The following is a 24,618-nucleotide window of genomic DNA, read 5'->3' as shown; positions in this document are numbered from 1 at the left end:
TGCTCTGTCTTAATGTCATGTTTTGGCAATGCTTAGGTTTGACGCTCCCATGCTGTGCATATTCATATCCAGCCCAAAATTGGCAAGTCCTTTGAAAATCAAAATGTATTACAATAATAGAACAACGTCCCCAAAACAAATAAACCCGTACTCAACACATTGTGATGTGCACAGCTAGAGTTTCCAGCCTAAAGCATTTCCCAGACACAGAAGTGTATAGACTTGATGATATGTATGAACGTGTTCTGTTGTGAATGGATTTGAAGGAAACTGGCTAAAAAGCAGAAGGAGACGGCCAGCAGCAGTACACAGAGGGAGATGGGGCCCGTCGGCACGGCGGATAAGAGCACAGGAAAAGTCAGCACTCTCCATAAGGACGATCCGTTCTCCACCAGCAACCAGGACCTCAACGGTTTCTGTGAGTTCAGCAAATCTATGACTGTGACTTTATGATTCAGCTGCCCTGCCGTTTTTTTATCTCCAACAAATATTTCATTGTGCTGTAGTAACAGGAGTTGAAAGAGAGGAAAGTTGGCATTCGGTGAATGAAAGAAAGAAGAGATTAATAAATAAGCAATCATAGGAATGAATGAATCAATGAATTGACTAAGTGTATATTGAACAATGAACAAACAAATGAAGTGGATACATAATTGAACAGTTCATAAATAAAAGAATTAAGAAATGAATAATCTAAAAACTGAATTATGAAATTAATCAAAGTGAAAAGTTTTGAAAGAATGAATGAATGAATTACCATGTACATTTTTGTTGGGAGTAAAGGAATGATTGAAGGAACGAGCCAACGAACGAACAAACAAGTCCATATTTTATATTAATGAATCGAAGAGGAAAGTAATGAGTAACTGAATGAATGAACGAACAATTTACTTAGTGTATATTCGATGAGAATGAATGAATGAAAAAATGCATGAATGAATGCATGAATGAAGGAATGAATGATTTGCTGAGTGCATATTCAATAGGAATGAATGAATTAATGAATAAACAAATGAGGTGAACTCATTATTGAACAATTTACGAATAAAATAATAAAGAAATTAATAATTACTAAATGGATAATTATTCAATAATTGAAATCAAGAAAGATATGAACAAACAAATAAACAAAAACATGAATATATGAAAGAATGAATGAATCAACAAGCTAATGAATTAACAAACAAATCCTTTATGTACAAAGTTGAGAAGCAGTAATCACATTCAGAACTTTTATCTAGCATTTTAAAACTCGGTTTCCCTCCTTTCTAAAGTCACAAAAACCAAAGTCCACAGGTCAGGTAGGAGCCACATTCTCCAGACACCACGGTCTCCTACCACCAATCTCAGGAGCCATTACTGCAATCACGCAAACTTCCTCCTCATGCAGCTATCATGTTAATGAGCTCGGAAAGGGCCTAAAAGGGGTCAAAAGGGTTCAACGATCTGTCATTTTACCTAACTCACCATTCTTTCTGATTTTCTATACAAACCCTCTGTCAGGAAACCCAACCGTAGGTCGGCCGGTGTCTCACGCATGCTTTCCAGAGATCCGCGCGTGGACCGGCGCTGAGAGCTATTTTGGATCCGAACAACATGGAACCAGCCGCTCTACATATCAAGAGGCTTGGCTATTGACTCGCCGGTTTAAAAGGCGCAGGAAAGAAAAATAGCGAGTGGCATTTGGACTAGGCCTTTTTTCTTTTTTCGCTTTCATTCTCAGTTTTAAGTGGGGTCTGGCATGCTGTGAAGCGGCTGTAATTAGGAAGGGTCTTTCTTCGTCGCTTTCAACACCAAATGTCACCGTGGCCTTTGTGTACGGAATCATTTGAATAGAACTGGAGGAAGAAGAAGAGACAAGGAGAGAAAGAGAGAGAGACAGGCGTGTTTTGCGTAATGATCATATTTATTTCATTTAAAATCAACAGTGATTGACCATGCGTTTCGCACGGTTAGTTTTTTCCAAATGGCCGAAGTGAGAGCAGCAAACGCAGTTTATTTATGTGCTTGTTTTGGAGTATTTCAAGCACAGAGTAATTGCAGACCATTATAGTATCTGTTGCTTGTTTCTAATGGTCTGAGAGGCGACGTTATGGCACAGTGCAAGATCTTTATTATAGACATGAATCTCAGCTCGCATGTTAAAAATAATTCAGAGCTCAGCCGTAATTGCTGTAAGTGAGAGGTTCTTTACAAAGAGTGTTGAAATAGAGCGATGCACAACTTTCCAAGACTTTCAGCCTGGGCTTTAGAATTCTTGCTTGTTTTAAAGGGGTCATTTGACTCGCCTAAAACGAATATTATTGTTCGTTTTAGATGCAATACAATGTGTATACACGATTTAAGGTTAAAAAACGCTGTATTTTCCACATACCGTGCATGTTTGTATCTTCTCTTTGCTCCACCTCTCTGAAACGCGCTGATATTTTACAAAGCTCATCGCTCTGAAAAGAGAGCTGTGCTTTGATTGACCAGTTCACTAGTTCGTAGTGATTGGTCGAATACTGCACGGAAATGTAACAAACATTCTTCAAATATTCGGAACATCTGGCTGCGCCGGCGACGGTACAATGAGATTTACAAGACCGCCCACATTACTTACGTGTAGATTTTGGCGATTTTTGTCGAATCACTCCACAAGCTGTCGTCAAGTTGTGGGGGTCTGGGTGAGCAATCACTTCTAGATAAAATACATCTTTTGGTCCGACACTTAAATTTTTGCAATTTCACGTGTCTTATACATGCATGGGCAACTTATAACACACAAAAGACAAAGAAAAACACGTACTTCCGGCGAATGACTCCTTTAATGTGTTTTTGCACTTTGCTGGGATGGTGTTAGGTTTGGAGAGGTGGAGATAAACACGCTGAGTGTGACAGAAAATCTCATTTTATTGGGTGTGATGAGGGTCAAGAGGTTACGATTGGTCCGACAAATAAAAGGAAGAGATAATAATGCATGAAAAATATGCCAGAATCGGCATAATATTGCAATTTTTATATTTTAATAAAGTAAAATGTTGCAAATCATGAGAGTAACTACACTTATACTGATAGCTGAAAGCATAACAAAATTTGCCAAATTAATTCATAAACTTTTAATTCATCCTTTTTGATTTATTTCTCCCTTACATCCAAACCTTCCTCTCATGTGCTCCACTGTTACAAACGCACATTATTTTTATATCAAGGCTTTTAGAAGACAATTTAGTGTATATCTGTGATATTCACGTCCAAACTCTGCATTTCAAATGTATTACCATTTAAATTTAAGAGAGACACCTGCCTCTCACCGCTTTCTTTATTCAGCTTTTCCAAACCCGACGGCTCCTGAACTTTTGCTGTGAAAGCATTTTTTGCTCCACCGAGAGCAGAGTTCCTTATGCTAGTGCACGTGTATGAGAATTGGGGGATTTCTGTGAAAGGGAGGTATGGAGAGATGGGGCTTTATAATGGAAAGAAAAAAAATATACTGTATTGGCTATAGCAGAGGGTAAAAGATGCGTACTGAAATGTGCGGTGAGAATGGAGTGCATTGTCCTCTGCTTGATATGCATAACTTTCCTTTTGTTTGTAATGCGTCACTTGAATTGAGTCTGTACATATTGAAGGTCTGCACATTTTTTTTAAATATCTTGATTTAAAATTTGTGTGGGTAGATGTTGAAAATGTTCAATGGCATTTAAAGGCCTTGTTGATGTCTGTTTGGTGGAAGTGACCTACAGATTCCTTCTAGTGCTTTTTTAAGAGTTTACATAAAAAGTTATTTGAATAAATTAACAAGATGCTGCAGTCCGGTTACTATGGGGGAAAGCGCAACGCTCGAGATGGCACTCTAGTGACAGTAGCCCCGCCTTACTGTAAAAAGAGCCAATCATCAGTTGCTAAAGGAGGAGCTCTGCTTATTATTCTATCACCAAATTTTTACTCCGTTTTTTAAATGCGATGATTTTCTTCATAGTGTTCAATTTTTGCCATCCCGTGTACAAGGCTATGTGAATCTGCAGTGTATGTTGCTTCTATTATGACGAGTAATAAACCAATAGTGATGTACTGTATATATACTATGCTGTATGTACAGTATGTAAGAGCATTGTCTAAGTATTCTTTCTCTCTTTCCCAGCATCCTCCTCTCCCTGTTCCTTCTCCATTCAGGGTAAGGCCCTGCAGAGTAAAACGCTCATCAACTCGTACTACTCAGGTAAGCAACATTTATTAGATTATTGTGATGTTAGAGGTCAAATATCTGCACTGGTAGCCCGAAGGTTGTAGGTTTAAATCCCACTGGGGTTCCATCCGCTATCGCCATCGAATACGCTCTCACAAAACTTTGCCACAGAATGATGTCATTCACAGTTCTTCACATGGCTCGCCCCTTGTGGGTTTGGTTATTAATGATTTGGGCTAGTTTTATTGCTATGAAATGTAGTTTAGCAATGAAAGTGTAGAAACTCACAGTTTTATTCACTCTGCACACATTTTTATTAACAATATTTGTGCAGAAAAGGGCTATCAAAACACCTGTGGAGTTAAAAGGTGGACAGTATTCTTATTATCAAGTGCATTTTGATGTATCTGTACTTTATCAAAAAAAACTTTTTACCTCACTTGATTTAATTATAGACCTCTTCGGATGACCTAAACAACACTGGTTTAACGCTGGTCCAGAACTTTCTGTTTTAGTTATTTAACACTACACAATTGTTTGAACAAGATACAACTGCAGGATATGAAAACTGATTAAAAATGTTAAACTAATATCTTTGAGATTTACTAATAATAATTCTTAGTTATTGAAGAAGTTCTTCCGGACCAGTTTTTACATCTTGCAAAGTGGTCTATAAAGCATATATCATACTTTTGAATACATTTGATAAATTCATGTAGATTTTTTTGCCTTTAATATTTCAGTACATTAAAAATCTATTACTTTCTTTACTCAAGTGTTTTGTGAAGATAAGATTTTATATGCACTTAAGTATTAAAGGTAAACTTGAAATATATATATATATATATATATTTATGAAATGCATTGAAGTATAATTTATAATGTTGATTTATAGTTGGTTTATAATGTAGTAAAGTCATTTTTTTCCAGAGTAAAATCACTCTGATAAAGTACAGATACTTCATCTGGGCCCGGCTTTTATTACACAAAGAGTCTTGTTCTCCCAAATATAAAAATTCTGTTATCACATACTCATATCAAACTCATACTTGATATCATCCCAAACCTGTATGACTAACTTTCTTTTTCAAAGTGAGATAATGAATTATTCATGAAATCCTGTTGGTGGATTCAGTGGTTGTACAGTACATTATGACTCATAGCTGGGCCAAGATATCTAAGATCGGCTCTCTTCAACAATACTTGTGTAAACATTTATGTCTAAACAAAATATATTTTTCAGCTTTGTCTCTTTTGTATTGCAGTTTCTAAGGAACCCGTTCCTGCCACGACATCAATAGGTATGCGCCATTTTTCTTCTACCACTAATAAGCCGGTTTATTTGAGACTAATCGTGCAATGAACTACTTGTTCATCTATGATGTAAAGGTATAAGGAAGCTCTATAGTAGATTAAACAAGTCCTCGACTAAACCAGCATGCATTGAGCCATTTAGTCATAATGTATGGGTTTAGATGATGAAAAATCATAGCGCTGACCTTTGATGTCACAGCTAGGCTCCATCTACTCTCTCCATCTGATTTAACGAATTGTAGCTTGTAGTGTCGGTGCAGCTGAATGTGGTTTAAGTGTCGGTGTGGGCGTCGTCCTCGCGTCGATGCATCCGTCTCATGCTGGGTGAGATTAGAGGAATGAAAGCCCTCTGTCAGTTCAAACAAAGTCTATGTTTATATCCAAATGTGTGGAAAGTGATTTGAATCAGATCATCAGTCGTCGGAATACTAATGTTCAGATTTGGCAGATCGGTGTGACGCATACACACACATGCACTCCTACACACTCTTGTGTCTTTTCAAAGGCAGATTGACCATTTCACAGCCAACTCCAAAAGCTAATATCAACGATAAAAGTAATGACATCATTTTAGCGTTTTACCCAACGTTAATTTATTTCTTCCTTCTCTCAAGATTCAATATTCAAAAAGCTTTATTGGCTTCAAACACTGATATTTAAATATTACCAAACATTTGAATTTTGCCAATTGCAAACATACAATAAAATACAATAGGTTGGAAAGGGTTAGAAATAGGTTGGAAAATGGTTAGAAATAGGTTTAAACAATGAACACATTTCTGTTGTGCTTACGTTCTCACCTTTTTGAGGATCTGTTGAAGAAAAACCAACCAAAGACAAAATTTTTGGTCGTGACAGTCTTTCTGCTTTAGCACTGCCGACAATTTTGCTGGTCACGCAAAGCCCCCGCCATACTCCCATTCTTCAGGAGATATTGAAAGCGCTCTTTAAAGGCTGGTTGAGAGGATTTCTGATGGATATCTTGGTGGGCTCCGGGCTTAGAGTCAGTCCAAAAGCTCATTTCAAAGGTTGTCTCTGAAAGGCTCGGATGCAGGGGTCTCTAAACACGCACCTCTGATCCTGACACTTCCTAGTAGGGGTTTGAAAACTCCCGTTTTAAGCCGTACGCTCGGCAGCTTGGGCTGCAACTGGCCCAAACACACTCACTCAATGGGAATAAACTTCTAAGAGCAAACGTATTTACAGAGGTTATGAAGGTGGAGACAGCTGCTTTATGTGAAAAATCAAGACAGAGGGAGAAAGAGCACATAGACGCCAAAACCTCGCATTCAAACACTGGCTGGTTTTACGCGGGATGGAGGTGTTTATTGATCGAGGCCGCAAATTTTTACTGTAAGATGTTTGTACATTGGAGGTGATATATGCCACGTTTATCTGCTTCCTACATTCAGAGTTGGAGGTTTTCTGACAGACATCTGACCTGATCCGGCAGACGGAAAATATGAGCTAAATAGAGATAGAAGTTCCTAAAGGAATCAATAGAAAGCAAAATAGTGTTTCAGGGTTTAGTTCTGCTTAAATGAAGAACATTGTTGTTATTTGTCTCAGCATGTGTCTTGCCTTGAGAAAGAAAAATGTAAATGAGATGTCTTTAATATTTCAATTATTCCTTCTAGACAGCAGTGAGATTTGATGGAGAGCGAGCGCACCATCCTCTAAGTATAGTTTACCCAAAACTGACATTTTTGTTGTTATTTACTGGTGTCGTTCAAACCCTTGAAGGCTTTTTTCATCTAGTGTCATTTTGGGTTTTCATGTTACAGCTACACGATTTATACATGTTATAATCAAATAACAGATTATTTTATTTTGATATAACAGACCCACTTGTAAATCTTCAGGACACTTGAAACGTATTGGAATAATGTAAGTCGTGCAGCATTATTTATTACAGTAGTGTTTTTTAAGTCAAAAATATATAGCACACCCAAAGCTGACACTACATACAAAACGATGTTCGAACAGAGGCTTGCCGGTGGTGTGATAAGGATTGATTTTGTGAAGATGAATTGGAAAGGCAGAGCGATAATATCGCGTAAGAAATACAGCCACCTGTACAAGCAGAGATAAAGAAAATCAGGCATTTAAATGGGAAGAAAGAGCATTTCAATCTGTTTTAGAGACTTCGTTTCTGGCTCCGGTCATATATCTACAGACACTCCCTGCTCGATGATGTCGAGCTGAGATTAGGAGGTTTAGAAAGACCAGTGACCCCCTCATCATTTATAAACCTTCCTGTTATCCGGTGCCTTCCAGTTCATTTATAGGCTATCGATCATGCCGCTGGATGAAACTCCAGAAATCTCATGCAGGGACGGTGATTTAATTCAGCTGCACGTTTTTTTAAATCATATTTCCGGCAAGCCACTGAGAGGTTTATCCATACAGACTGATTTTTTTTTGTACAGCTGTGATGGGCCCAATGCAAAGAATTTGTTACAAAGACAGCATGAAGTTAGTGAAGTCGCAGTATAAGAGGAAGATAAAGAGTGAAAAATGTAGAAGTTGCAGAAAAGTTGAGATATCTGTGAGGCTGATGAAAGCTTAAACAGAACGGAGAACAGAGATAGAAATAGAGCGAGAGAGGGAGAGGTTTTGTTTCATGGAGGAATGATCGTTGGATATAGAGAACCCGCTCCGGGACGGGCTTGATTTTTCTGGTTAGCTACAAGATGCCTGGCATCTGGTTTGACATTGAGTTTAATGACATGCTTTTGTATAGCTCAGGAGACTTAAGGGAGTTCTTAGTTACATTTAATTTAAGTAAGATGCTCCTGTACTCAAATGTCTTATTTGCTCCTCATGCCACGTTGCTAGGCGGTTGCTAAGGCATATTGAATGGTTGCTAGGTGGTTGGCTCAGGTCGATGGAAGCGTCTGCTCACAAGCACCTATTCACATCAGATCACATTCTACATATACAGTACGTATTAGTTCATAGTTGCATTACATTTATTTTCCCTTTATGTGGGAGCAGCCATAAGAGACCCTTTCCCAGATGACATTTAGAAGAAATTTACAGTGTTATTATTTAGTCACCTTTGCTTTGCTGTGACTTGTCAGGTAATTATTTCTAATGGCAAACACTGTAGCAGTTTGTCATAATGTAACCGGGCCGATAATTGAGGCTTAATGTGATTCTCGCTCTAATCATCTGAACGCACGTAATGGGATGGCAGCAAAGAGTTTATGTATAAATGAAAGCGTTATGAGACGGAAAAGAAATATTAAAGTCCCCTTGAACCGGAAGTTACGATTGTGTTTACTTCCGTATTCTTACGCATTTCTGAGTGAAACGGAATTTCGAATGACAAAAATGGTGGGAGTGGCTAATTTGATCCCCCTGCGATTTGATTGGATGTATAAAAATAGCCGTTGTATTTTAAAATGTAACTGGGAGCAGACTGACGGTTGAGGGGTAGGATTTAACAGATGCCCCGCCCATGCCGTCTAACAAACGTCATTTAAAGTTACAGTTTGGAAGAATTTTGCAGTAAAATATCTAAAAACCACAGGCCAATGTTATATATTTTCTTCAGCTGAGTACTTACAATATCTCAAATGTTTCCAACTTCTTTTAAATCCTGAGAAAATCACCATTCTAAACAGTTGACCTGGGCCATTTAGTCGCCTGTCAATGGCGTCAATTCCTCGTTGCACTTTGTTACCGCCTTCACTGACGTAGCAACCACGTGACACAGTAGTACACAGATGCAGAAGAAGTTTTTACCGTCGCTCCGTCTAGCATTATTGCAAATGATGAGGAAATATGTTAAAAATAACTTTTACTATGATTTATTTACACGTTTAAACTGCGTGGTGTTATCACACCAACGAATTGAACAATTACTGTAACATCTATGACTAAAAGTTTAGTTTTAAACCTTATATTACTCGGCTCTAATTCATTATTATGAAATAAAATGATTTTATCAAACGCAACATAATAAAACTTTATTAATTTACCTCTTCCGCTAACATGATTTCTTGTTCCCGTCTAATTGATGTATGAGCGGTACTATCAGCGGTGGAGTTGAAGACAACATATCTCATCATTCCACGCTTCTACACAGTGTCATAAAGCTAAGCGATTGTTGTTGCTTTGATCGTGCTCCTTCTATCGGCAATTTTACAAACTGTACCTTTAAAATGTATAATCACTTCAGGACGGAAGTGCATGTTCAGATTTATGAGGGCACACAATTTTTTTTTTAAATACCCACATTGGTAAACTATTTACAATAAACGCTGCTATATTTTAAGAAAAAATTGGAATTTTTCTTTTTAATTTCACTGGGACTTTAAATTGTAGGTTTAATTTAAAGGTCCAGTGGATGAAATTTTGCGGCATCTAGCGGTGAGGTTGCAAACTGCAACCAACGGCTCACTCCACCACTCCCTTTCGAAGCACTAAAGTGGCTGTATAATTAAATATATATTTTACATACATCACTATGTTATTTTCCTTTTGGCTCTATATGTCTCCACACAGTCCTAGCGTGTTTGTGTTTATAAGACAACATTTATATGAGACTCTTTATCTTGGTTTATGAACTTGTAACCATTTAATAGATTCAACAAATCTTTGTGAAATATCTGTGTTACTTTGACCTTCCTACTTCTCTCTAATCTGAATATATATAGCATCCTTTAAATGATGTCACCTACAGTGTACATTTGACCGTTCGTTGATAGGCCCGAGTTCAATATATCTCCTGATGGAATGCAGCAGACGCTTCTCTCCGGTCATTTTAACAACATAATACACCCACCGGGCTGGCACTTAGAGATTCGCCCTATGCAGCAGAGACGAAGACACATGAATAATTAATTATGAAAGAACTGATAGCGACAGAGGGAGGGGGAAAGCAAATGGGTTGGGGAGTAATTTGAGAGACCCAAGAGTCTCTTGTGTATACTTCTCTCTCTCTTTCTGTCTCTCCCGCGCACCCTTCTTTGACTCTTTGTATGTTGACTTCTTTGCCCTTAGCACAAAATTTCAATGTTACCTAATGGTGAGGTAAAATAAAGACAAACCCAACCATTGGGTTGTTTCATCCCATGGTCCTGTTAAATATATGGACATTAATTAGGTTCATTTAAACCAATGGTTGGATCTGTCTTCATTTACCCAAATGATCTAGGATATACAAATTTCATAATTTTCAGAAAAAAATGAAGATGGCTTCAACCGTGAGAAACAACCCATTCTCGAGTCTCTACAGATATGTCTTAGGAGCTTTATTCAATGTGCATCTATGGGAGTTTCATTTGATTATTTAATATTATAGGCTAAAATTCAACCTGTCACCATTTTTAAAAGTAATAGTCCACCTTCGTGTCCGCACAATAGTGTCCTTCATGTCCGCTGTGAGCAACCGTGATAGTATGAGTAATATACATTCAAATTCGCAGTTGCGTCTTTCCTGAGGCTTTGATTCGGGCGTAATTGTTTTCTTAATAATACATTGTCTCCTCTCATACTTTCAACTTTCTCCTCGTGGCATTAGAAACGCTACAGTGCTAATATGCAAAATCACTCGTATTTCACCACGCCGAAAGCAGAGATGTTTGGCGTGCGTTATGAATTTTTTAGCCTGAGAAATGCTTTAAATGCGTAATGAATTTTCAAGGCGATTAAGATGCAAATAGCCACATTAATAATTTGTGGAGTAATATTCTACTGGCTCTGCCTCTCATGATGCTTCAGGTGTTTAAAGAAGGCCGTAGGAAAGAGGTTTTGTCGCGATTTTCATTCCTCTGGTTAATGAACTCATTATCATCAATAACTACTTCAGTTCTGCTAATCTTGCTCTAATGAAAGAGTCGCAAGGACGGACTGTTGTGCTCGGGGTGTGTTGTCATTCGTAAGTGTCCCCGCTTTAAGTTTGCTGTATGCTGAGCTTTGATTGTTGGAAACTCGCAGTAGTGCCGGTCTTAGGCGAGCTTTCAAGGGCTTGCTTGTGATTGAGAGGTATTAACGAAAAGTAAACAAAGCTGTGCTTTTTTAAGGACAATGTTACATCCAACATCAAGAGTTGGTTTTATTTCAGTCTATTTCTCCAGATACCCGAATATGTTATTGACATGAGGTTTTGAACATTTTTACTTCATAGTATCCATCAATTTTTGAGAAGTTGGTTGTGGTTGCTATTTTGTAAGTTTGGCATACTACAGCAGTGAATACTTACTTTTCTAATATCACACATTTTTTCCTCCACAGATGGCAGCCATAGCGAGATGTCCCAGCCCTCTATGACCATCCAGACGTACCCATATGGAGGCTGTGAGTCCGTGGAAATGTCCTACCAGGCCGGTCAGTTCCAGCCGGCAATACGAGTGGCGGATTTGCTTCAACACATCACCCAGATGAAATGCGGCCAGGGTTATGGGTTTAAAGAAGAATATGAGGTAAGAGTGGGGTACTTTTGAATGACAAATGAAAATGTTTTAAATGACTCATATTTATGTTGTTCCAAACCTCTATGACTTTCTTCTGTGAAAAGTCAAACACCAAAGGAGATGTTTTAGGATGTGAGAGCTACTACAAAGGGAAAACGTTTTAGCTAATGGAGTGGCGTGACGATTTTTCTTTAAAAACATAAATTTTCAGGTTATTTTATATACAGCCGTGGAAAAATTAAGAGAGGCTATTTTTTTGCGTACATTTTATTTTTTCTTTCATTTTGTGAATAAACAGTATTTCTAACCAATTTTTTAAATAAAAAAAATCAAATTTCATTTCTTTGCAGAAATATCTCAAATACTGCAAAGAAATTAATCAAAACAACATTAATATTTTTACATGTATTTAGGAAAAATTCAAAAATACTTTTTTATGTGATAACCTTGATTTTTATCACAGTTTGCATGTGTCTTTCAAATTGCTGTTGGATGACTTCATTTCACTCCTGAGGTTTGATTTTGTCGAAATTCAGCAAACAGTGGACTGGAATGGCCACAATGCATCTTGATGATCAAATGAACATTTGGAATGGTCTCTCTTTATTTCTTCTCCGCCTGTCAAATGACAGTAAAACTGACATTATCTATAAATTCAAACCCGACTAACTAATAAATAATTTCTCATTAGACATCAATCATTTTGAAGTTATTTTGTTCATTTTTTTACCCAAAAATGCTTTAAAGAGTAAGCTCACTTCAAATTTTGCCATCATTTACTTTCCTAATATGGAAAGTCAATAAGGGCAAATTTTGAAGTGAACTACTCCTTTAAGTGATGCTTTGTTTTTTTTTGGGTTGACGCTGCTGACTGAATAGTTTCCTATTGTTTTAAAACAAATCTGTAGATGTTTTATTCGTGATGTTGCAGTAAGACAAATATGTCAGCTGGATCTTCTCACAGTAATTTTGATGTGCAGCTATGAAACTTTTATATATCAAAAGTCTGATTATGAAAGTCTGTTTCAATTAGCGAATATTCAAGTGCAAAATTATTTAAAAAACATATTATGGAAGGATTATTAAAACATCCACAACATGTTTTTGTTGAAAATCTCTCCACAATGACAGTCATTTCCAGGCTTTCAGTTTTTTCTCTCTAATATGTTGTTGCCTAAACCGATTTGAATAACTAATTGAAGTGACTCGATGCTTATTAAAAGCGCCGGGTCTGTTTATCGCCAAGACATGTTGGCATTTTGTACAGAAAAGGTCACATGAGATACAATGTGGTTCTTTAAAAATGTGCCCACACAGTAGCTAACAAAAGATCAGCCTCCTTACAATAAAACCAATTATCTTTTACTGTCTAAACCTTAATGCCGAGAAATATGCGGAGACCTTTGCGTCAATAACGTGTCTTAAATCACCGGTTTGGTTTAATATCTGATGCCGAACTGATCTCCACTACCACCACAAACTCTCTCACTTTATCTTAAGAATTTCTAGGCTTATTCAAAAAGATGAAGGTTGCGTCTAGATTTTTGTCCTTGTCACTTGAAAAGAAAAATAAGACTTTTGTTTCATTTTTTAAGCTGCAGGTGTGTTTTAATAGTGTTAAATGGATTGGAACATGGCGTGCTGTGATCTTGAACTCTTTTAGAGTAAATAGCACTAACTTTTACACTGGAGGACCGGTCCAGATCCTGAGATGCATAAAATGGACTTTTGATAAGCATTTATTTCACTTGACTTTGTCATTTCTTTTTTAAAGAATTACTTTGCAGTGAATCGCATCTTATTTTCCAAGGTGAGAAGTATATACAGTGCTTTGACTAGATAGTAAGGTCTGTACGTTGTATATAGTGTGATGCTTGTAAAGGCGTTGTACACATGACGGACGAATAGAGAGAGATTTTTATAAAAGCATCTAAGTTGTATTATTCTGTTTACATTTACATTTAGTCATTTAGCAGACGCTTTTATCCAAAGCGACTTACAGGTGGGGGTAAGCAATGAAAGCAATCATGGAAGCATAAGTACAACAAAGCATAAGTGCAATCAAAAAAGAAGACTGTTCTCATATATCCTAACACAGTATACAGAGCTAAGTTATTTTTTTTTATTTTTTTAAGAGTAGAGAAGAAAAAGAAGTCAGAACTGATCAGTCAGGTGTTGACGGAAGAGATGTGTTTTCAGACGTTTCTTAAAGAGGGCTACAGAATCTGCAGATCTTGTAGCAGCGGGCAGATCATTCGGCATAGGTTTTATGTTTAGTGTGTCTATACACTATTGGGTAGGCTTATTACAAATAAAATACTGTAGACTATTTGACCTTATATGAAAACCATTATTCAGAATTCTGGTCTGTGTAATTCCATTCAAACGTCTAATGGCACATTTTGTCAGGCGGATCTGAATCGGTTATTCTGAGCGTGCGCTTTGCTCCGTGATATTTGAAAAGTAGCCTATCAAATAAACATATAAACACATTATTGTGTAAGGAACTTTATTTGAGGTATGAATCATATTTGGCACACTATTCTGTATTCAGAAACGGTTCTGACGGATAGCTCTGGCAACGAGAATATGTGTAAATTAAAGGGGGGTGGGTGGTCTTCGCCTTCCAATTTTACAATCACCTGGATTGAGTGCGTCTTTAAAAGGGCCAAAGGCTTTCATTTTTAAAGAAGAGACTTTCATTAATAGAGAGTGATTCACATTCACGTCTGGCACTCGGTTTACTCGGACTCGTGTCACCGAATACAAATAACAGATTGCAGCGCATGCTGTCTGGTTTCCATTCTGTCCGATTTATGTAGCCCTCACAATTGACATTGGGAACGACTTTGTACCCCTAGAAATGCAAGTCATATTATGTTAGGTTTCTTGCATCAAAAACAGACCTTTCTTAAAGGCTTTGTTATGTTACTTTCAGTTACTCAAGGTTTAAAGCAGTTTCTTGTTTGTTTGGTTGGCGATAGCACATTGTCCTGTGTCCAATGTGTAACTTGTTGAAGGATCTGTAGACAGGAATGCAATATAATATACATATACATGTCTTCAAAGGTGTATAAAGACTTAACTTAATAAAGCGTTATGTTTTTGTTACCTTAGAATGAGCTATTTCTATCTAAATAAACCACAGGTCCCCTCAAATTAAATTTGCCATGTTGTTTCTATAGTAGCCCTAAACGTACAAACTGCTCACAGAGCGCGTTTCGTAAATATGTTATCTCCTTCAGCAAAGAAGCAAAGATGTGATGGTATATTAGCCCTGTGTAAGCCTCCGTAGTGCTTCGAACGGGTTGGGTGGAGTGAGCCGTTGGTTGCAACCATAAAAAATGTCATACACTGGACCTTTAAAATGATTGACTTGAAGTTTTTAGATCAGTACTAGTTTAATAGGAATTGATTGGAAATGCATGGACTGCGGTTTATAAAAGTCTAGAAGATAGCATGAGGCAGATGAATTGCTGGAGACTTCTGCCTGTCATAGCAGGTCTGATATCACCAGAGCTTGTGGATCCTGTTTAAAGGGTCATTCATCAAGGCAGACATTTTTATACACACGTTTTGTTATCACTTCTCTCCTCTAACCTGATTTGCCCCACAAGGCCCGCAAATGAAGTTGACTGCGTTTTCTACCCTCTTTTCTGAAAATAAATCGTATTTTTAATATGCAGCGACTGGAGAAGGAACACGAGGTGGAGTGTTTGTTTACTGGCTTGTGACTGGGGGAAACAAACAAAATACTGCATATCCCATAATGCTTTGAAAGGCATGTAAATGAGATTTTAATGTTGTATCGTATATTTAAGACATGAGATTTTGTGTGTAAAAATGAGGCGCGATGGAAAGGGAACGAGAGATAGGATGTCGACACGACCATGGTAATGAAGGACACCTGTGTATATTTGTCAGCATCATTAATCTGAGCCTTACAGATGTGTGTTTATGCATCCGTGTGAATATGAAGTCAAAATATGGAGTAAATGATACATATAATTATGCTATGAGAAAGTTTTTAGGACATTGCTTGATGTTTGCTTGAATAGTTATTATTTTAGGATGAGCTTTTCATTTAATAGTTTTAAAGATGGAAGAATGTGTTATGCCCTTAGATTAAGAAAAAAATATATACTGTATATATATGTATTGCTGCAAACTAAAAGGCAGAATTGAATGCCTTTTGTGAATAATTTTATAGCAACTCCCAAACAGTCAGTTAGTCACAAGTATAATGAGTGCCTTTCTAGGGTTGCCAGATCCCAGCTCTCCAGCACTAACAGTGTTAATCTAAGGGTTGCCAGATTAGTTTTATTCACACATTAAAACACAGCTCGACAAAAACGAGCGTGCACTATTCCGTTTTCACAGGTGCCACATCATGTTTAATGCACATGAAGGAACAGCTATACAGATATGATACGGTCTGTATGTTCCAGTGTCCATGCTTGGCTGGTTCCAGATGGGCTGCATCGTGCAGTTGTGTCAGAAAAGACATAGTAATTTCTTTTACACTACATGCTCATGTCTGCTTCTGTTCAACTCAGTCAAGCATAACAGTAGATCATCTCAGAACGTAATACTGTATGAACAAAACAAGCGTTTAGAAAATCCAGTTTTGTGACATGTAGAAGTAGAACGGATTTGGAATACTTTTTCATATTTACATGCAGTGATTTATTATTATTTTTTGATAATAATTAACACACAGAGAACATGTGGACTTGTCAATAATGTATAAGGTCATGTGATGGATTGTGTTATGTAGATTACTGAGAACGGTTACAGTCACCAAGAAAGAAAGCTTGTGAGACATCTCGAGGATTCTGTGAATGAACTCGCGTTCTTGACAATTCGAAGATGCGTCTTTTGAAAATAAACCTTCACCAAAATTACCCCCTCACTTCTACAATTCAGCTTTTAGAATGTCCTTGTTTTGAATCTCTTTTTCCACGAAGTGCCTTTCTCATTCAGGCCGCTGTTGTTTTTCACATTCAGTCACAGTATATGGTTTGTCTTGTGTTTGGTGGACAGGATAAATATTGCTTTACGCTTTAAGTGGCCACCATTCAACATTTTTGTCTGACATTTAAGAGTTGTTTCTTTGCCCCAAGGGTAGAGGACGACTCAACAATTGCCAGACTCTTCTACACATAAGGGGCTCTCGGCGATATCAAAAGAATCACCTGACTTGACTTACAGTACACTTTTTATATTGAGAAAAGTTTTATATACCAAAAAAACAAGCACTAGTTGAGGTGCACTGAGGATTATGGTTTTGATTTTAGATTAATAGACTCGCTGATAATATATATCTTGATTCATTTTGGATCAAATATTAATGGATTTTCGAACGATTTTTTTACGATTTCAGGGTCTGGCTGAGGGACAGACGGCCCCGTGGGAAACCGCCAAGAAGGATGAGAACCGCAACAAGAATCGCTACGGCAACATCATCGCTTGTGAGTACTGAAGCAGCATGAAGAAACTTTCTGGCTTTGAGTATATGAATATTTTAGCTTTAGGAATATCTATAATGTTGTGTTCTTCAAAACATTGGGTTACAATTTGCATTTAGAAGATTTCACATTAAACACTATTGGCTATTTTAAAATGGGGAGGGGCCACTCAGTATGCCCTGCCCTAATTTCCTGTTTCATTGCATCAATGTATATCGGAGTGAGGAAAAACTGCACATTTCAAAACACTTCGGTGAATCTATGTGATGTATACCATAGTGTAACCATGTGCTTTTTCTGAAAAACACAGTGGTATCAGGCTGTGCCTGTTAATCCGGCAGCGCGATTCATTATGCGATAAATCTGTCAATGACATTATATTTTTTTCGAAAAGATTCAGCTGTCACTCCTTTGGTATTCTTAAATGCGATGAAACACGGGGGAAAATGAAATAGCCTGTCACTCGCTGATGGCCGACGGGTATTATGATGAATTTGCTATTAGTTAAACCCGCTTAATTATACGAGTTGGTAATGAAAACTGTCCATCATGCTGTTCAATCGGTACAAAGGATCATTTTTGTGGAAAAACTGTGCTAAAGGAAGATGACTTTATTTAACACGAGGTGCCTTCGAGCAACCTTTATCTAATGAGGCAGTTGTTAGTCCCATTTAACTGTGACTTCAGCCAAGACTCGCGTCGTAAAAATGATAATAAACTGCGTCTACGGGAGCTAAACATTCATTTATCACAAAGCCGCTTAAAGCCGTGTAGCTCCTAAATGCTTGTAGATGCATACAAATGTAAAGAACAATCATAAAATATTCTCTGTTCTGAATGCGTATTGGTTAGTGGCCATAATAAATAAAATGGTAACACGTCTCATTAAGGTTCCCTTCATAAATCATTTATAAATGCAAAAAAATAAAATAAAAGTTTTAAATGTTTCCAAGCCAATAATTTATTGTGTGAAATATACAATAATAAGAAAAAACAACACAACACCATAAAGTCTCCAGTCTGACAGCCTATTTTGCAAATAAATAATGAATAAATACCTTTATTAAGCATTTATAACACGTGAGTTAATAATGGCTCACTATTTGGAAGTTTTTATTTACGCATTTATAAATGCGTTTGTAAATGACTTATTAATCAATAATGTACACATTTACAAATGCTTTATGAAGGGGACCTTATTGTAAAGTGATAATATATACACTCACCTAAAGGATTATGAGGAACACCATACTAATACTGCGTTTGACCCCCTTTCGCCTTCAGAACTGCCTTAATTCTACGTGGCATTGATTCAACAAGGTGCTGAAAGCATTCTTTAGAAATGTTGGCCCATATTGATAGGATAGCATCTTGCAGTTGATAGAGATTTGTGGGATGCACGAAGCTCCCGTTCCACCACATCCCAAAGATGCTCTATTGGGTTGAGATCTGGTGACTGTGGGGGCCATTTTAGTACTGTGAACTCATTGTCATGTTCAAGAAACCAATTTGAAATGATTTGAGCTTTGTGACACGGTGCATTATCCTGCTGGACGTAGCCATCAGAGGATGGGTACATGGTGGTCATAAAGGGATGGACATGGTCAGAAACAATGCTCAGGTAGGCCGTGGCATTTAAACGATGCCCAATTGGCACTAAGGGCCCGAAAGTGTGCCAAGAAAACATCCCCCACACCATTACACCACCACCATAATTGCATTAATGAGAAATTGAACAGGTGTTCCTAATATTCCTTTAGGTGAGTGTATAGATGCGTATGTAATGTGTGCTACTATGGACACTGTAGCATCTGTTTACTTACACGTCAAGGTTTATATCTACCTGACAGAAGGACGCAACTTCATTCATTTGCTTAACAGAATAATCTTTCAATGAATTTGTGTCAATATTTTGAATGCCGAAACGGCAGGAGCACATCTCGTACCTCAAATCAAGGATTTTCAAACATCATCATTGCTGGTTTAAAGGTGAAGAGGGTTTTTTCTGCCCCAGCAGCGTCAGGCTGGTCTTGATACTCAAGCAAACAGAGAAATGTTTTCATAGCGCTGGAGTATTTACACTTTTCAAGGGAATGAACCTGCGAATGGTGTACTTAATAGTTGTCTCTGCATATTAAGCTGAGATAGGAGAAAGTATTTTAACTAAACACATCGGCTTCAAAATGATTAAGCTAATGTGTCTGCAAATGTTGGCATTATTTCGGATTCAACTCCTGTCAACATTTAAGTGATATCGCATTAGAGCTTCAATCGAGCTCAAAATAACCGAATGGGGAGCCAAAGGAGCCAAAAGAAGTTTGCATGAAGGATTTAAAGATGTGTTCACAGGTTTAACCAGCCTAAATTGGAGCAACTTTTTACAAACCGTGCCAGAACGGAAAACGCAGAATTGGCTGTGTGTTCTTTGAATAATTTTCACAATTTATTGGAGACAAGAAAAGCCGTTTCAATTGGAGGCATCTGTCCTGTTTCGCTCATCTCTTCTGTGTTTTTAGCAACCAGTGTCAGACATTCAAGCCCATATGGTCATCTATAATTCACAAGACTCTACACCCAAAATAAACTGTTATTGGCAAACATTTACATATCAGAGAACCAGAAGGGGGAATTGAGAAGATGGCTTATATTTCCCCCTTATGGCTTCAAAGTGAATTTCTGCTGTTCTGTTTTCTTAATACTTTGAGATCTGTATCACTTTTAAAGGCCATTTTTTATGTGTTTGTCCCGTTAAAGCCTCAAGAAGCAGTGGGTTACAGTGCATTTTATATCAGCTAAGGGGGCTGTGGCACGGTGCATAAAGCTTTTATAAAATGGTTATTCCATATGCGTAGCAAGGTTCCATAAAATAATGTAAACAACACGATATTTAGGCTATGTAATGCGTCAGCCGTTATTAATAGAGGGATTTTATAACGGCTTAGCACTCGGCTTAGCCAATCAGGATCAGAACTGACCGTTTTATAAAGTTTGTTTTTAAAGTAAAAGGAGATGTATATAGAAAAAGAGCAGCGACTTTGACTTGGCACCGAGTTGTTTGACAGATGTGAGCTGTTTAGTTTAGATTTGATTGGCGTGGTGGAATGAAGCCCCTCTGAATGCTCTGTTTGGACCGAGATCGCAGGAAATGCATTGGCAGCTGGTTAGTAAAAGAAAGGATGGCACAAAGAGAAAGATGCGACGTACCTAAGGGTCTTATCGACGAACATAGGACAACGATATCACAGAGATTCAGATGGGGAAAGAGTACACACAAACAGATGAGAAAGTAGAGAGGAAGAGAAAACCTTTTAACTTTCCACTTGGAATTGAGTTCTTACTCAGGGATTTAAGTTTAATGCAACATTTTAAAGAGTAAGTCTTCTCCTGAGAAAAGCAACTTGAATCTTAAAAAGCAATAGAAAATAAACCCTCATCTTTAGAGTATTGATTCAGAGGGCATTGGGGAAATTTTGTTAGTTTTTAATGTTCTGTCTGCACACCTTCTGAAGCAGCAAGACAACCGAAAACTGTTTCTAACAGTACTTTTTTTATTGTTAAATGAAGTCACTAGACTCCAGGCTGCACTGCAAAAATATGTGTTTGTTACTTGGTACAAATTTCTTAAATCTGAAAATGTTTTAATCATTAGAAATTTTCTTCTAAAGCAAATTAACCTTTCATGTTGTTTATTATTAAAACAAGCAAAAAAACTCAACCAATGGAAAAAGAAAATAGATTTTGAGTTTGAAGTTTTAAGATTAAGTCATCAGGTTTGTTTTTCTTCATTTTTCTTACTGACAGAATTTTTTATCTTAAACTCAATTATTTATATATTTTCATTCAGGAAACAAGAATAAATATCTTGCTTCTTAATTAAATTGATTTTTAATATAAATGTTTTTCGATGTTTGTACTAGAAAACAAGACAAACATTTTATCAAAGAAATTCATTTTTATTCATAAACAAGCAAAACATTTTGCCAATGGGGTACGGAAATAGAAATTGAGTTTTAAGTTTCTATATTAAGAATTTATTTTTCATACTACACTGACAGAAATTTTTACTTTCAGAATTCAATTTGTCATTTTTGGATTTTTTTTAATATTTATATTATAAAACGAGACAAAATTTTAAGAAAGAAATTCATTTTTATCCAGTATCGGTAATGTTATGGCACGACATTGTGGTATTATGTTGTCCATTAAGATTACATACGATGCTGCCTTTGGGCCAAAGAAAGATATCTTAGAAGGATGCCCGCTGTTCTTCTGTACCACTGTTGTTGCCTACTACTTCCATGCATCACGTCAGGAACACGCCTAGGCAGATTACTAGATCTAATAACGTCTCACCAAATGAGACCTTGAGGAAATGTTCCTTATATCTTCATAAGTATGAATTGAATATGCTCCTGTCACTGAATAAAAATCATTCTCCAATTTTGATGTAGCGCACGTCAGCGTCACACAATCGTCCCTTGAAAGAGAAGATACCCCGATGGAGAACCAGCACACATTCTCTCATTACACAAACCGTCACTCATTTCAACCAGTTAGCATCTTTCCCTCAGTGGATCTGAGGTTGAAATATGCAAGGTAGGGCACCCTCTGAATAATAAATGTCCAGGTTGTTCGTCTTCATTAGTCCAAACACAAAAGAGAGCGGGCCTCGTTCTTTTAAGTCCTGCGGATGTGTGGATGCGGCTCAGTTCTTCTCCGCCAGCGCTTCAGAATCTGACGTGAATTCCCTTCACGTAATGCTCAGGTTCCTCTGAAGTCTTTCTGTAAAAACCCTCTTCTGATGTATTGACCAAAGCTCGAGGTTTAGCATTCACGTGTGCTGGCTTGTGTAGATACTTACGGTATCTACAGTTGATCAATAGAAGTCTACTGTGTCATTTACATAACAAAGCGACTTACTGTTTGATCGGATCATGTAAGGGTTTAATGGTTTTGCTTAGATGACACTTGGTTGTGTTTAAGGTCAAAGTGAAATCAAGAGCCATGTGTACTTTCTGAAAAATAAAGAAAATCCAAAATAAAATCCAAAGTTTGTCTTTTATCATTCTGGATGTGCTGCAACAATGATCTTTTCCAGATGACATCATCAAGCACTTTTCATGTAGAGACTGACATACATGAGCATGGAGCCTTAACATTAAAGGTAGAGTGTATGAAATTTAGCGACCACTACGGTGGCTGAAACAGGTCTACACGTCATGTCTCACTTCTTTAATGAAGGTGATAAATTATACGAAACGCACTCTATTGTGCAGTTTGTCCATTTGGGGTTACTATAGAAACAACATGGCGAATTCCATGTAAGTGGACCCGTGGCGTATGTAGATAGAAATAACTCCTTCTAAGAAAATAAAAACATAACTCTTCATTATGCAAGGTCTTTATGCGCCTCTGAAGACATAGTTTTGTTTATTATATTGCATTTTTGTCAATAGATCCCCCGAAGAAATTACACATTGTGCCTTTAACATAGATGATTTAGCCAGATTATTTGGCTTTCGTAGTGTTTCATGAGAAATCTCAGACTTTTGTTCGCATTCGTTGGTATTTTGGCAGTTCTGAGCGCTTTTGTAATCTCTGTACTTACTGTCTAGGAGAAACAGATTGAACATTAAAGAGATCAGACCAGACTTTGGTATCTTTGTAAATCTAATCACACTGTAGTTTGAGACGTTGTTAAAATCTTCATTGAAATGCATAGATGAGACACAAGGGATTTTGAGGTCTTTAAACAATGTCCCCATTTAATCTCGTTACCGTCTAGGTGAAACAATGGAGATATTAAAGAGATCCTATTTGTGTTTTAAGTCACAGAATCATCATCCTCTGAGGGATCAGGAGAATAACAGGCGGAATTCAATTTTCTTGTCTCTTAAATATCTCATTCATTCCTGTAGTTGCAAATGAACCGTCTGTAATGACTCGCATTCAGATATGGAGGACACTTGTCTTAATGCCAAGCTCTCAAAGCGCTCGCATAAACACTTCTGACTCTTTCTAAAACCCCTTCCACTCCTCTCAGGTAGACTTCCCGAGCAAAGCGTCTTATCCCAGAGCGGATGGAAATGGATTAAACTGGATTAGAAAGGCTGGCACTCGCGCCACAAGGTGTGCGGAACAGCACTTGGCCCGTTTGACAGTGGAACTTCTGTGCTGTCAGGGGGGGATTTAATAGCCTATTTAGGTATATAATGCACTGGGCTATCTGACAGCGCCGGGAGGTTATATATGAGAGCTGTGAAGACGACACAGGCTTTAAAGTGCTGATTAAGAGAGCGCTGACATTTTTGGGGGCGGTACTTTCGAAGAGATGAGTTTTCACATAGCTTTCAAGAAGCTGTGTGGTTTGCGTTTACGGATTTTATGAAGGGTATTTTTTAAAGTGGTATGGTTGGGATGCTTATGATAGAGCTTTTTTTAACATTTTTTGCATTTTATTTAGGTTGAGATAAGATATATTATTGCTTTGGGTGTAATTGTTTTTTCTCCCTTACGATAAAACGTTTTCTATCTGAAGTTACAAAGCTGCGATTTTCTTTATTTTAATCTTACTTGAGTTTTATTGTAGTTTTAATAATATTTTGAATTTACTTTTATGCAATATTTGGTAACACTTCAGTATAGGGGGCAATTCTCACTATTAAGTCGTTATAAGCATGCCTACTATTGGCATATTTGCTGTTTATTAGAATTTATAAAGCACATATTCTGCATGACCATACTCTACATCCCTAATCCTACCTTACTAACTATTAATAAGCCATAAATTAAGAGTTAATTGGGGAAAAAGTCATAGTTAATGGTTTGTTAATAGCGAGAATTGCCCCCTATCCTAAAGTGTGACCTAATATTTTTATATTTCAAGTTCGTTTTGATTACTTTATTATATGTGCTTTTGTAATTTTATTTATTTGTAATATTGTTAATATTTTTTAAATGTTTTACTGTTTTTTTAATTTTAGTATTTGAAATCATTTATATATTTTTTAATTTAAATGTTTAAACTATTTTTTAATATTTTAGGTTTTATTTATTTCCTGTTAATTGTTTTGGTGCATAGCTAGGACAGCATTTCTTATTTTGTTTAAGTTTGTTTTTAAATAATATTTATTTGTTTATTTCCAATTCCAGAATTTTTTTATTTCAAACATCAATCATACTTATAAAGCAAAATTTGAAGTGGAATTCTTAACTTTTGCCTCTCTATCGCCCTCTCTATTTAAAA

General features: G+C 37.0%; 1 protein-coding gene across 13 annotated transcripts in view; it reads left to right on the top strand.

The window, feature by feature from the left end:
• ptprt (protein tyrosine phosphatase receptor type T) overlaps window positions 1–24,618 on the top strand; it is a 198,911-nt gene that overhangs the window by 151,141 nt on the left and 23,152 nt on the right. For all 13 annotated transcript variants that reach the window (XM_056750549.1, XM_056750548.1, XM_056750550.1 and 10 more), the window contains 5 exons: window positions 267–418; window positions 4,124–4,201; window positions 5,434–5,469; window positions 11,726–11,913; window positions 17,288–17,375. In XM_056750549.1, coding sequence (XP_056606527.1) covers window positions 267–418; window positions 4,124–4,201; window positions 5,434–5,469; window positions 11,726–11,913; window positions 17,288–17,375 — 542 coding nt within the window. The remainder of the gene's footprint in view (window positions 1–266; window positions 419–4,123; window positions 4,202–5,433; window positions 5,470–11,725; window positions 11,914–17,287; window positions 17,376–24,618) is intronic.

The sequence above is a fragment of the Triplophysa dalaica genome, chromosome 6 (genome assembly GCF_015846415.1).
Source record: "Triplophysa dalaica isolate WHDGS20190420 chromosome 6, ASM1584641v1, whole genome shotgun sequence".
NCBI classification, from domain to species: Eukaryota; Metazoa; Chordata; class Actinopteri; order Cypriniformes; family Nemacheilidae; genus Triplophysa; species Triplophysa dalaica.
The sequence above is the reverse complement of the archived record's forward strand: the minus strand, read 5'-3'. Positions and strand labels throughout refer to the sequence as shown.